General features: G+C 41.6%; 1 protein-coding gene across 1 annotated transcript; it reads left to right on the top strand.

Annotated features, from left to right (window-relative positions):
- Nucleotide 1: 1 nt before the first annotated feature.
- On the top strand, nt 2-2424 carry OTUD1 (OTU deubiquitinase 1; the record flags this gene model as incomplete). The annotated part of the gene is made up of 1 exon (XM_003786754.3): nt 2-2424. A coding segment is annotated over one exon (1212 nt), but the record flags the coding sequence as incomplete, so codon positions are not given.
- Between the last annotated feature and the right edge of the window lie 9926 nt (nt 2425-12350).

The raw sequence follows: 12350 nt of genomic DNA, 5'->3' as shown, positions 1-12350 counted from the left end.
CTTCGACATGGTGTCCGGGGCCGCCGCGCCCGCCCCGGCCGCCGCGCCGCCCGGCACGTCCTGCAAGCCGCCGCTGCCGCCGCACTACACGTCCACGGCACAGATCACCGTGCGGCCCCTGGGCGCCGACAGGCTCCTGCTGCACGGGCCAGAGCAGGGTCCCGCCGCCGCGCCGCCCAGCGCCGCCTCGCGCGGCCGCTGCCTGCTCCTGGCTCCGGCGCCCGCAGCCCCGGTGCCGCCGCGGCGGGGCTCCTCCGCCTGGCTCCTGGAAGAGCTGCTGCGGCCCGACTGCCCCGAGCCCGCGGGCCTGGACACGGCCCGGGAGGGGCCCGACAGAAACTTCCGACTGAGCGAGCACCGCCAGGCGCTGGCCGCCGCTGCCAAGCACCGGGGTCCCGCGCCCTCCCCAGGGAGCCCGGAGCCCGGCCCCGGTCTGTGGGGCGAGGAGCAATTGCCGGAGAGGAGCCCTCGGAGCTGGGAGAGGGGCGGCGACCACAGCGATTCTCCGGGTGGGGACCCGGCGTGGCGACCCGACCCGGAGGTGGAGGCACACCCCACGCGGAGCGGCGAGGCCGCCCAGAGCGGCGCGGCCGAGACGGTGGTAGTCTCCAGATCGGATTCCAGGGATGAAAAGCTGGCCTTGTACCTGGCCGAGGTGGAGAGGCAGGACAAGTACCTGCGACAGAGGAATAAGTACCGGTTCCACATCATTCCTGATGGCAACTGCCTCTACCGAGCTGTCAGCAAGACCGTGTACGGGGACCAGAGCCTGCACCGGGAGCTGCGGGAGCAGACGGTGCACTACATCGCGGATCATCTCGACCACTTTAGCCCCCTGATTGAGGGCGACGTGGGAGAGTTTATCATCGCTGCTGCCCAAGATGGGGCGTGGGCCGGGTACCCCGAATTGCTGGCCATGGGGCAGATGCTGAATGTGAATATCCACTTAACTACTGGAGGGAGGTTGGAGAGCCCCACAGTGTCTACTATGATTCACTATTTGGGCCCTGAGGATTCTCTAAGGCCCAGTATTTGGCTTAGTTGGCTTAGTAATGGACACTATGATGCGGTGTTTGATCACTGCTATCCTAACCCGGAGTATGACAACTGGTGCAAACAAACTCAAGTGCAAAGAAAACGTGATGAAGAACTTGCTAAATCCATGGCCATATCCCTTTCCAAAATGTATATTGAACAAAATGCATGCTCTTGAAATGTCCAAAAACCTTATACACCCTGGGAAAATTGGCATACGTAACTTGTGTTTGGAGAATCACATGAACTCTAATCAGGGTAATAGCACTTTTAAATTTCCTGGTAGATTTACTGTAGGTGTAATGCCTTAATCATTTTTTTTTAATGTTTTCTCAGAGCTGAAGGTTGCTGGGCACCTAAATGTTTCTTGATAGTTTTGGGTGATCCTACTGCTATTTATAATTTGCTGTATAAAGTGAGCACTAAATTTGCAAGCTGTTTTCTCACGGTGTAAATTTGTTCATTCCTGGTAGTCTATTTTCTATAAAAATGTATTTTTGCACATTTTTAAAAATTGGTGTACCTTCATCTATGGTGTGTTCCATTTTGACAGCTATTTTGACAGCTTACAAGGCGTAAACCAGAGAAGTGCTTTATATGAAGTTTATTATTTTGAACAGAGTTTGTGATTTAGTAGTTACTTTATGTTGAAATTTTAATTTGATGATTCTTAGATAATTATTTCAAATGGATTTTGATGCATTCTTGTTACCAGATTGGCCCATTCCATTTTGATGAAACAGTTGTTTTGGAAATCATTATTTTTCTAAAAATTGTCAGCCTTTTAAAGAGGAAAAACTTAGGGAAGGTTGGGACGGTTTTTCTTTTTCCTTTAAGGGGCAGTACCAGGTCATGAGTGTGAGTCTATTTGTTGATGGCAGAGTGATTATTCTGTACTCTGGTTGATGTTTAGAGTAGATTGTCTGGTGCTCTTAATTGTTTTTATTTACATTTATCATTTTGTTATAAAAGAACCTTAATATGGTATAAGACTTTGAGACAAGATAAGTCTCCTGCTTTATATAGCTTCTTGGATTCAACTAAGAGATTTAAATGCCTAGAATCGACTTTGGCAGTTATTTTATAGCAGGATATTACTGTCTGAATAATCTTTTAAAATTCTTTAAAAAGGCAAAATAAGATTGCCCTGTATTAATGTAAAAATGTCTGTAAACAGAGCTTGTATGGTTTGCTGGGTCAAACAGTGTTTCCAACCTAAAATCTATCTCATTGCCACTTGAACTTTTAGTCATATTTATTAAGTAATGCAGTTTGTACTTTTTTATTTTGTAACATTTTGTGATTTTTTGTACAAAACTGTATTTGTATAATAGAGCAATTCCCAGCTGATGGAGTGAATGAATAAAATGCAAAATTTTACTTTTACAATGTCTTTTTGGATAGAGTGGTTTTTAAACTGGGATATTTGTAGGAAACTTTATAACATGCACATTTTTAAAAAATGAAGATGCTACAGAATTGTGAGAGGGGTTTCCTAAATTCTCACATGAATAGGATAGGCTAATCATGAATAATTTCAAAGGATAGGTCTCAATAAAATACAATTTAAAGGTGGAGTAACTCAAGAAATTGCTCTCATTATTTCTAATTATAATTCCTATCTAAAATTATAGTTGTACCTATTAGCTAATGAACAAGGAAGTGTAAGTTTCGTATTAACCAGTAGTGTCTAATTAAATATCATACTTTTGTATTTCACTCTCAGTATAGATTTTAATGTTTTAGAGAGTAAGCAAAGAAGTGCCCCAATTTTTATGTAGCCTGGTCTCAAGGCTGTGGGAAACTTAAAATGTTGGAAAGTGCACGCTGTAGTTTGAATGTTTCCTTACGCCCCAAACTCACGTGTTGAAAGTTGAACTTCCATTGTGGTGGTATTTCCATTGTGGAGGTAGGAACTTTAGGGAAAAAGCTTAAATCCTGAAGACTTTGCCTTCAAAAGTGGGTTAGTGCCTCATAGAAAGGCTGTAGGGGCTTGGTACCCATAGCTCAGCGCTAGGGCTCCAGCCACATACATGGGGGCTGGCAGGTTCAAACCCAGCCTGGGCCTGCCAAACAACAACTATAACCAAAAAATAGCCGGGCCTTGTGGTGGGGGCCAGTATTCCCAGCTACTTGGGAGGCTGAGGCAAGAGAATCGCTTAAGCCCTAGAGTCTGAGGTTGCTGTGAGCTGTGATGCTATGGCACTCTACTGAGGGCAACATGAGACTGTCTTAAAAAAAAAAAAAAAGACTGTAGGGAACTATTTTAAGCCCTTTGCTCTTCTGCTATTCTGCCATGGGAGGACACTTCGACAGTGTCATCTATAAGAAACAGGCCTTTTCTGTGTTCTAGAACTGTGAGAAAAATTCTGTTTATAAATTTACCAGGTTGGGGTATTCTGTTAGAGAAACACAGGTGGGCCAAGTCAGTGCACCTGTTAGGGTATGTTGTATATTGTGGAATAAAAATGGCTGATTTTGGATTTTTTGCTTTTCATTTGGTCATTTAGATGTCACTGTCACAGACACAACTGAGTTTGATTGAGTTCATTACTTAACCATATTTTTGGAAGGATGCCATTGGTTATCAAGGAAAGACAGTTTGTCCAAGGGTTAGGTATTAAAACTAAAATCCATAGATCTCTGGATTTGTTTAGGTGGGTAAGTTGTTTCATGGCTTCACTAAGTATTTGGGAAGAAAACTTACTTGAATTATGTGGTTACCTCTATTCTTTATATAGAGCCGACTAAAATTTGGCGATGCTTGATTTGCGCAAGAATGAACAGACAAATTAGGTATAAATTCCTGCAAAGCATTCTCTAAGCCTATTACTGTTTTAAATAGGTTTCTTTGTGTTCTGTTTCATTTTCAAATTAGGATCTCAGGTCTTTGACTTAAATTCTGAAGTGTGATGTTTTTAAACAAAATGGATCCTAAGACAATACTTGGCAGCATTTTTTTTTTTTTAAGTTGTCTGGCCTAAAAGGCTTATGTCTTTCCCATTTTCTTTCAGTGGCTTAATATTTTGCTTTTTGTTTCTAAAAAGATCTGGTATTTTTCACTGTCTTATGCTTAATATTTATTCTTTACTGACATACCAGTTTTAGATAATAGCAGTCACAGTCCTGTATCCCTGAAGAGCCATTGAAGAGGTAGAAATGGGGTTAACTCTTAGTTACCCTTAGCAGACGCGTTTATTAAACCAGATTGGTTCCTTCAGCTACTCTTTGAAGTCAAGAGACTCAAAACTATATGAAGGAAATGATAAGAGTTTATTCCCTTCTCCATAAAATGTGATGTGAGAGAGTATAAAATATGTAAATAAACCCAACTGTGGTGTTTTCAGATAAATTAGTAAGAAAATCATACTTTTAACTTGAGAATTTTATTGAAGTAGTGCATAGATAAAAATAATGCTATAAATAAATATTAGTACTATGTTTTCTTTTTTGCAGTTTTTGGCCAGGCCCAGGTTTAAACCCACCACCTCTGATAGATTGAGCAAGTGCTCTACGGCTTTGAGCCACAGGCACTGCCCATGTTATTTTCTTTTTTGAGACAGTCTTGCTGTGTCCCAGGTAGAGTGCAGTGGTATCCGCTCACTGCAACCTGGGCTAAAGTGATCCTCCTGCTTCAGCCACCTGAGTAGCAGGGGCTATAGTCATGGATCACCATGCCTGGCTAAATTTTCTATTTTTAGTAGAGATGAGGTCTCAGTTTTTCTCAGGTGGGTCTCCTGAGCTCAAGGGATCCTCCTGCCTTGGCCTCCCAGAGTGCTAGGATTATAGGAGTGAGCCACTCCGGTCCAGCTCTAGTGTGATGTTTTACTTACTGTTTAATTTAAAAACTGAATGGAATAGGACTTAAATATTTTGGGAAAATTAATTTCTGAGCCCTTTGTTCATTTTTCACTGAGATGTTTTCTCTAATGTAAAGTGTACTCATTTGAGTATATTTTAATTGGACTGAGTATTAAACCACTATTGACGAGTGGCACAAAGACAAGTACCGTGTTTCCCCTAAAATAAGACACTGTCTTATATTTATTTTTTCTCAAGAAGACACACCAGGGCTTATTTTCAGGGGATGTTTTATTTTTTATTAAGTATAATACAACAATCTACATTTATTCAAATACAGTTAAGTCATCCTCTTCTGGAACCTGACGGGGAGCCCACCTTATTGGTGGGGCCGGCGCTAGTGATGCGTGAACTCCTTTCCCCTAGCCATTCGCACATGCGCAATAGGATACCTGCAACTGCGGTTACCACAGGTGCGACCGCAGTTACCACAGGCGCTACCGCAGTTACCACAGGCGCTACCACAGGCGCTACCGCAGTTACCACAGGCGCTACCACAGGCGCTACCGCAGTTACCACAGGCACACCGGCGCCAAGTGCGAACAGTTCGGAGAAAGGAGCTGTGGCAGATAACAGGTATTCCAGTCTTCCTTACCACTCCACGCCGAAATGGATGGCATGGCTATGCAGATATGCTATCACTAGGTCTTACTATTGGGGTAGGGTTTATATTTAACAAATGCATAGAAATCCTGCTGGGGCTTATTTTTTGCTAGGTCTCATTTTTGGGGAAACATGGTATAGGTACTAGTGATATTTTATTTTATTTATTAATTTAGAGACAGAGTCTCACTTTATTGTCCTCAGTAGAGTGCCGTGGTGTCACACAGCTCTCAGCAACCTCCAACTCCTGGGCTTAGGCGATTCTCTTGCCTCAGCTTCCCGAGTGGCTGGGACTACAGGCGCCACCACAACGCCCGGCTATTTTTTTGTTGTAGTTTGGTTGGGGCTGGGTTTGAACCCACCACCCTTGGTATATGGGACCAGCACCCTACCCGTTGAGCCACAGGCGCCGCCCTACTTGTGATACTTCAAACATTTTTCAAAAATGGTTCATATGCTCATATAAAAAAATTTTCTTTTGAGGAGGCGACAGTAGCTCAGTGGGTAGGGTGCCGGCCACCTACACTGAGGCTGGTGGGTATGAACCTGGCCAGGGCCAGCTAGAACAAAAATAATGGCAACTGTGCAACAACAACAAGAAAAATAGCCAGGCATTGTGGTGGACGCCTGTAGTCTCAGCTACTTGGGAGGCTGAGGCAAGAGAATCACTTAAGCCCAAGAGTTTGAGGTTGCTGTGAACTGTGATGCCATGGCACTTTACCAACGGTGACAGTGAGACTGTGTCTTAAAAATAAAAAAAAAATTTGATAGAAATCTGTTTCTCAGAATTCACATTTTGTAGAAGAGAGGAAATACCTTGGGATCCCATGAACATCAGAATTGGTTAGCCTCAGCTTGGGTAAATATTCCTATGTTGAAATTTTTTTTTTTTTTTTTTTTTTTTTTGAGACAGAGTCTTTACTCTCTCACTCCAGGGTAGCGTGCCATGCTGTCATAGCTCAAAGCAACGTGAAACTCTTGGGCTCAAACAATCCTTTTGCTTCAGCCTCCCAAGTAGCTAGGAGTACAGGTGCCCATCACCAGGGCACTCTACTGAGTGCAACATAGTTAAGCTCTGTCTCAATTAAAAAAAAAAAAAGGCAGGGCAGCGCCTGTGGCTCAAAGGAGTAGGGTGCCGGCCCCATATACCGGAGGTGGTGGGTTCAAACCTAGCCCCAGCCAAAAAAAACCCTGGGAAAACAAAAAGGCAGAAACAAATTCTTTAAGAAATAATTTATGGTATATTCGTCTTTATAAAATAACTGAATATAGTTTAATCTTTCTTTTGTGCCATGGGATTCTTATGATGGCATGGGTGAAGGCTAGGCAGATTGCTGAGGTATGATGGTTTATTTGTACTTTAAAGCATCTCACCGAGTGCTGCGACTTTCATCTTTTGTGTTATATACTTTCTTACCTACTTCCTCAAATTCTGATTGCTCTCCTCACCATTGTCCCTTTCCAATCCTAATTTCCTTCATTCCCCTAAATGTTATGATTTCCAGTGCTTAGTTAGACCAACAAACATGCTTGTTAAGGCCAGTGCAGTGGCTCATGGCTGTAATCCTCGCACTCTAAGAGGAGGCCAAGGCACCGAGGATCCCTTGAACTCAGGAGTTTGAGACCAGCCTGAGCAAGAGGGAGACGCCATCTCTACTAAAGATAGAAAAATTATCCAGGTGTTGTGGCAGGTGCCTGTAGTCTCAACTACATGGAAGACTGAGGCAAGAGGTTTGCCTGAACCTAGGAGTTTGAGATTGCCGTGAGTGAAGCTGATGCCATAGCTCTCTAGCCTGGGCAACATGGTAAGACTCTGTCTCAAAAACAAATAAAAAAAAATGCTTCTTTGCTTGAATTAACTCTTAAATAATAAGAAATGTGTTTCATTTCTTCTTCTTTAAGATGCTGTGCTCTGAGTAATGTGGTTAATTTTTAGCTTTTGGTCAACCATTTTTTGTTGCCTTCTTTGTCTTTTTTGTATTCTCTAGTGATATCCTGGGTTTGTCTGATGAAAGGACCTCTGAACATATGCAGTGGCATATTTGAAAAACAGACAAACTTGAGGCTTATAGTAATCCTTGGCATTGGAGCTGATTTGTCATTGCCTGGGTAATACTTTGCTGCTTCTCTACTGTGTGTAATCCTTCATAGTATGCACCAGCCATTATCTTCATTTTATTTATACATCTTTGTATTTTATTTTCTGATCCATTAATCTGGGCAATTATAAGGCAATTCAAATATTAGATCTTCATTGAAGACTCCAAATTACAGTATAGATAGATCCAATACAAATAAATATGACAGCTCTTTTTTGAATTTGCTCTCCCTATGTGTTTGTATACATGTCTGGGTACGTAAGTTAGTATTCCTCATCCTGTCCTTCCCTTTTCATGAGAGTAAAATATTTTTTCTCATATTGATTAGAACAGTTGGATAGATTCAGTAGGCACTGCACATGAACATGCTGAAGTGTGGAACTTAGGCAACAATTTGAAAAAAGGAAAAGATGAATTAATTCCTGTGGGGTATGTGCATTTATATTTTAAAGCAGGTAAAGAAGAAAATGCCATACACACAGGGCATTTTATCCTTTGAACTGGAATGATTTTACCAAACGAGGATGAGGATGCCAAGTAAGTTGGCAACATGTGGGGATGGATGTGGTGCGTGCTAAAAGTAATGATTGAGTCTAAACAAATGCTCCACTTAGATTTGAGGTTCTCCATTTGAATATTCCAGGGATGGACAATGTGGTTGTGTTTCTTAGCTTATCAAGGCACAAAAAGGTGGTGTGCAAAATAGGTAATTGTGAAGGGAATTTATACCACTGTGTCATGTAACACCTGTGCAGCCAGTTTGTAAAATAAACTCAAATAAGGCTTTCAGTTCTAATGACAAACAGGGAACAGTCACACTTTTTGTTCCTTACAGTGAAATATGAGCTATCCTGGTGATGTAATAAGAATGAAAGAAGAAGGAAATGCCACAGTTAAATGGGAGAATACAGTCCGGAAATTCTTACTTAGGTGTCACTTCACAGGCCTTAACCATCTTCCTGCAAGGCGCTAGACCCAAGGGGGCAAACAATTACATTTTTTACTCTAAATCTGAATGGTGTTCATGTCTAAAACAGCAGATGTCTGAAGCAGAAACCTCCAGTAATTGCTTACACACAATTCTAAACCAAAGTTGAGACAGATTTAAGATGTTAAACTTCTTACTGTAGGTAGTTCTCAACTACTTCTTTATTGCTTGTTCATTTTATTGATAGTGGATGTTGGCAGAAGCTAGTACTACTCAGAATGTGGCAATTTGCAATGAGATGGCTCTATGGATTTCAAAGGCAACTTGACCCTACAGGAATAGACAGCACAGTTGGATTAGTTAGGACAAGTTTGCGACATAAAGTTTATTTCTTTCTCACTTAACAGTTCCAAAGGGATGGCTCAGCACCTATAGCTCAGCGGCTAGAGTGCCAGCCACATACACTGGAGCTCGCAGGTTCGAATCCAGACCGGGCCTGCCAAACAACAATGACAAAAATAGCCGGATGTTGTGGCAGGCGCCTGTAGTCCCAGCTACTTTGGAGGCTGAGGCAAGAGAATCACTTAAGCCCAAGAGTCTGAGGTTGCTGTGAGTTGTGATGCCATGGCACTCTACCCAAGGTGATAGCTTGAGACTCTGTCTCAAAAAAAAAAAAAAAAAAATTAAAGTTCCAAAGGGAGCAGTCTGATTGGCAGGGCAGCTCTGCTCTCCAGGGCTTGTCATGACTTCAGCTGGGCCCAACCATGTCTTTAATGTAGCTGATAAAAAGAAGAAAAGCACACATACCCCCATGGTGGCACCCTTCCCTTCTTCTCTTACCCCATTGGCCAGAACAAGTCACATTTCTCATCCAACTGGAAAATACCCTCCCCACTGTTCTCAAAAAGAAGGGCAAATAGATTTGGTTAGAACATTACCAGTCTTTTCCAAGTATTTATTTACTGGAATGGCTCAGAGTTAAAATATCTTTAAGAAGAAAAATATTCTTCAGAGCTAGTAACATTAGGGAATATTTAAAAAAACATAAAATATTGAAGTATCTGGGAGTAAAGTAAATGTGCATTAACTTGTTTCACATGACGAAGATACAAAAGTAGAATTGACTATTGCCATACTTTGGGTTCCTTATCAACTCCTCAAAAGTATATACATAAGCAAAGCCTTTGATGTTTGGATAAGTCTGTTCTGTTCTCTCTTTTTTTTTTTTTCTGTTTTTGAGAAAGTCTCACTTTGTTGCCCTGGGTAGAGTGCTATGGTGTCATAGCTCACAGAAACCTCAAACTCTTGAGCTCAAGTGATCCTTTTGCCTAGCCTCCTGAGTAGGTGGAACTATAGGGTGCCTACCACAATGCTTGGATAGTTTTTATATTTTTAGTAGAGACAGAGGTCACTTGCTCAGGCTGTTCTAGGACTCCTGACCTCAAGCAATCCACATGCCTCAGCCCCCCAGAATGCTGCTAGGATTATAGGTGTGAGCCACTGTGCCCAGCCAACTTGGTATTTTCTATTTCTTTTTCATTTTTAATTGTTCGTTAGTATATCAGAAATACCTTGAAAATCTGGCCTTCAACACTAGCCCTGATTTTCTTTGGAAAGAACAACCTATAAAACTTTTTCCTTTTTTAGATTTTTTCCAAAAGGGGGTTCTTGCTATATTGCACAGGCTGGTCTTGAAAAAAGGGGCTCAAGTTACTTTCCTGACGTGGCTGGGATGCCACCATACCTGGCTGCCCTGTTTTACATGTTTATAGATACTGCTTCTTTAGGATATTATTGGTTTTACTTCCTCTTTCTGTATTTTCTAAGTTTTTTATTTTACATTGTACTGCTTGGTTTTCTTTTAGAATAGTTGTATGCGTTCTGCTATGCTTAAAGTTAAGTAGGCTTCTCTACTGATTACTAATTTGCCAATTTTACTTTGCTAAGTTTACTAATTTATCAAGTCTTTAAAAGAAAATGACTAAACCTCATCCCCACCCTTAAAAAAGGAAAGGGAGGCCAGGTGTGGTGGGTCATGCCTGCAATCCTAGCATTCTGGGAGGCCGGGGCCAGGAGGAGTTCAAGAGTAGCTTGAGCAAGAGTGAGACCCCCGTCTCTACTAAAAATAGAAAAACTAGCCAGGCATGATGGCACATGCCTGCAGTTCCAGAGACTTGGGAGGCTTAGGCAAGAGGATTGCTCAAGTCTAAGAGTTTGAGGTTGCTGTGAGATATGATGCCATGACACTCTACCCATAATGACAGAGTAAGACTCTGCCTCCAAAAAAAAAAAAAGGAGGAGGGAACCTACCATTAATGGGTACTTAGTGGGCTATAGAGGTCATGTTGAGGATTTAGAATGGGGCCAATTCTCTAAAATTAAAGTCAGTAAGAATTATCATAAATGGACTGAGAACAGACTAGAGTAGAGAAACTCTCCCCCAAATAGCCATTAATGTTCTTGATGGAGAGAAGGGGGCCTCCAGTATAGTCAGGACAGCAGTACTTTGAGCACATCATTAGGAGGAATCAATGAAAAGTAATTAATGAAGAGAAATTTATAACTGACCCAAATATATTACCGCAGCATTGTATTGCCCCAAGAGAAGGGCAGTGGTGAGTATGAAGCCTAGAGAAAGGAGAGCCGAGGAATCATAACACTGGTCATTGTGAAAGCACATGTGGTAAAAATAAGGTGGAGTCAGTCAGCTGAGGGGCTACCTGACAGCTGGTCTGGTAGTTTTAGGCCTTACAGGACCTTCACCTCCTGTCTTCTGTTCTTACTGTTTTGTAAAATTAGCCCCCACCCTAAAGATACCCATGTTGAGTAGTTTAGGAGGATTGATTTAGGAAATTAACTTTTGACTTGGAAATATTGTAATAAGTCACTGAGTTTTGCTGAGTATTATTTAAAATAAGAGTTAAAGTGGTCTTTGTGTTGAAGCTTTATGTTACAAAACTGTGGTTGTGGAAATAGAAGAACAGAAGAGTCTTTGAGAGGCTACTCTCACTGTTTTCCAGAATTGCTGGGTTTCTGACAAGTTTGGTGGGTCTATCCCTGTCTCTGCATATTGCCTGAAAGTGACAGGCGGCTGGACCCTCTGTTTCTGATAACTGTTGTGTCTCTGGTGTTTTCTAGATGGGAAGGTACTGTGGGCCAGCCACACTAATATGCTGCCTACTTAAGAAAAATACAGGAAAATACTTTGTGGAAGTAGGAAGTAAATATTCATTCAACAAGTACTGATTGAAGGATGGTAGGTACTGGGCTAAGTACTGTAGGCTACACAGTAATAGATGCTTCATAATGGGAGACTGTAATCATCATATCTTGCTCACAATTATTTTGTTAATGAGGGGGGTCTTTGAGTCAAGTTGACTGAAGTTGGAATGGGGCAGAAGCAGTTCCTACAAGCGTGACCTTAAGGCAAAATTAGTAAATCTTATTGTTAACTCAGGTTCATTATTTGTATAATGGGAATGATTATTGTATCCACTTCAGAGGGTTACTGTCAGGATTAAATTAGAAATAACATAATGTATAGGTATATCTCAAGCACAGAGTTAGTACTTAGTAAATGTTAGCTGTTTCTGTAATTATCTTTACAAACACAACATTACCTAGTTTTTATGCATTTAATCTTGTTTATAGCTTTGCCTTTAGGTTTAATCAAGAATTTCTATTCATTTATTTATTAATTAATTTCTATTTATTCTTAATATTTTTTTCTTTTTAGTACTATTGTTGAAGTATATTTGGGTTTTACAAGCCTTTATAACAATCCCATGTGGCTCGGCGCCTATAGCTCAACCGGCTAAGGCGCC

Source organism: Otolemur garnettii, unplaced genomic scaffold (assembly GCF_000181295.1).
Source record: "Otolemur garnettii isolate 467f Iridium unplaced genomic scaffold, OtoGar3 scaffold00019, whole genome shotgun sequence".
Taxonomy (NCBI): Eukaryota; Metazoa; Chordata; class Mammalia; order Primates; family Galagidae; genus Otolemur; species Otolemur garnettii.
The sequence above is the reverse complement of the archived record's forward strand: the minus strand, read 5'-3'. Positions and strand labels throughout refer to the sequence as shown.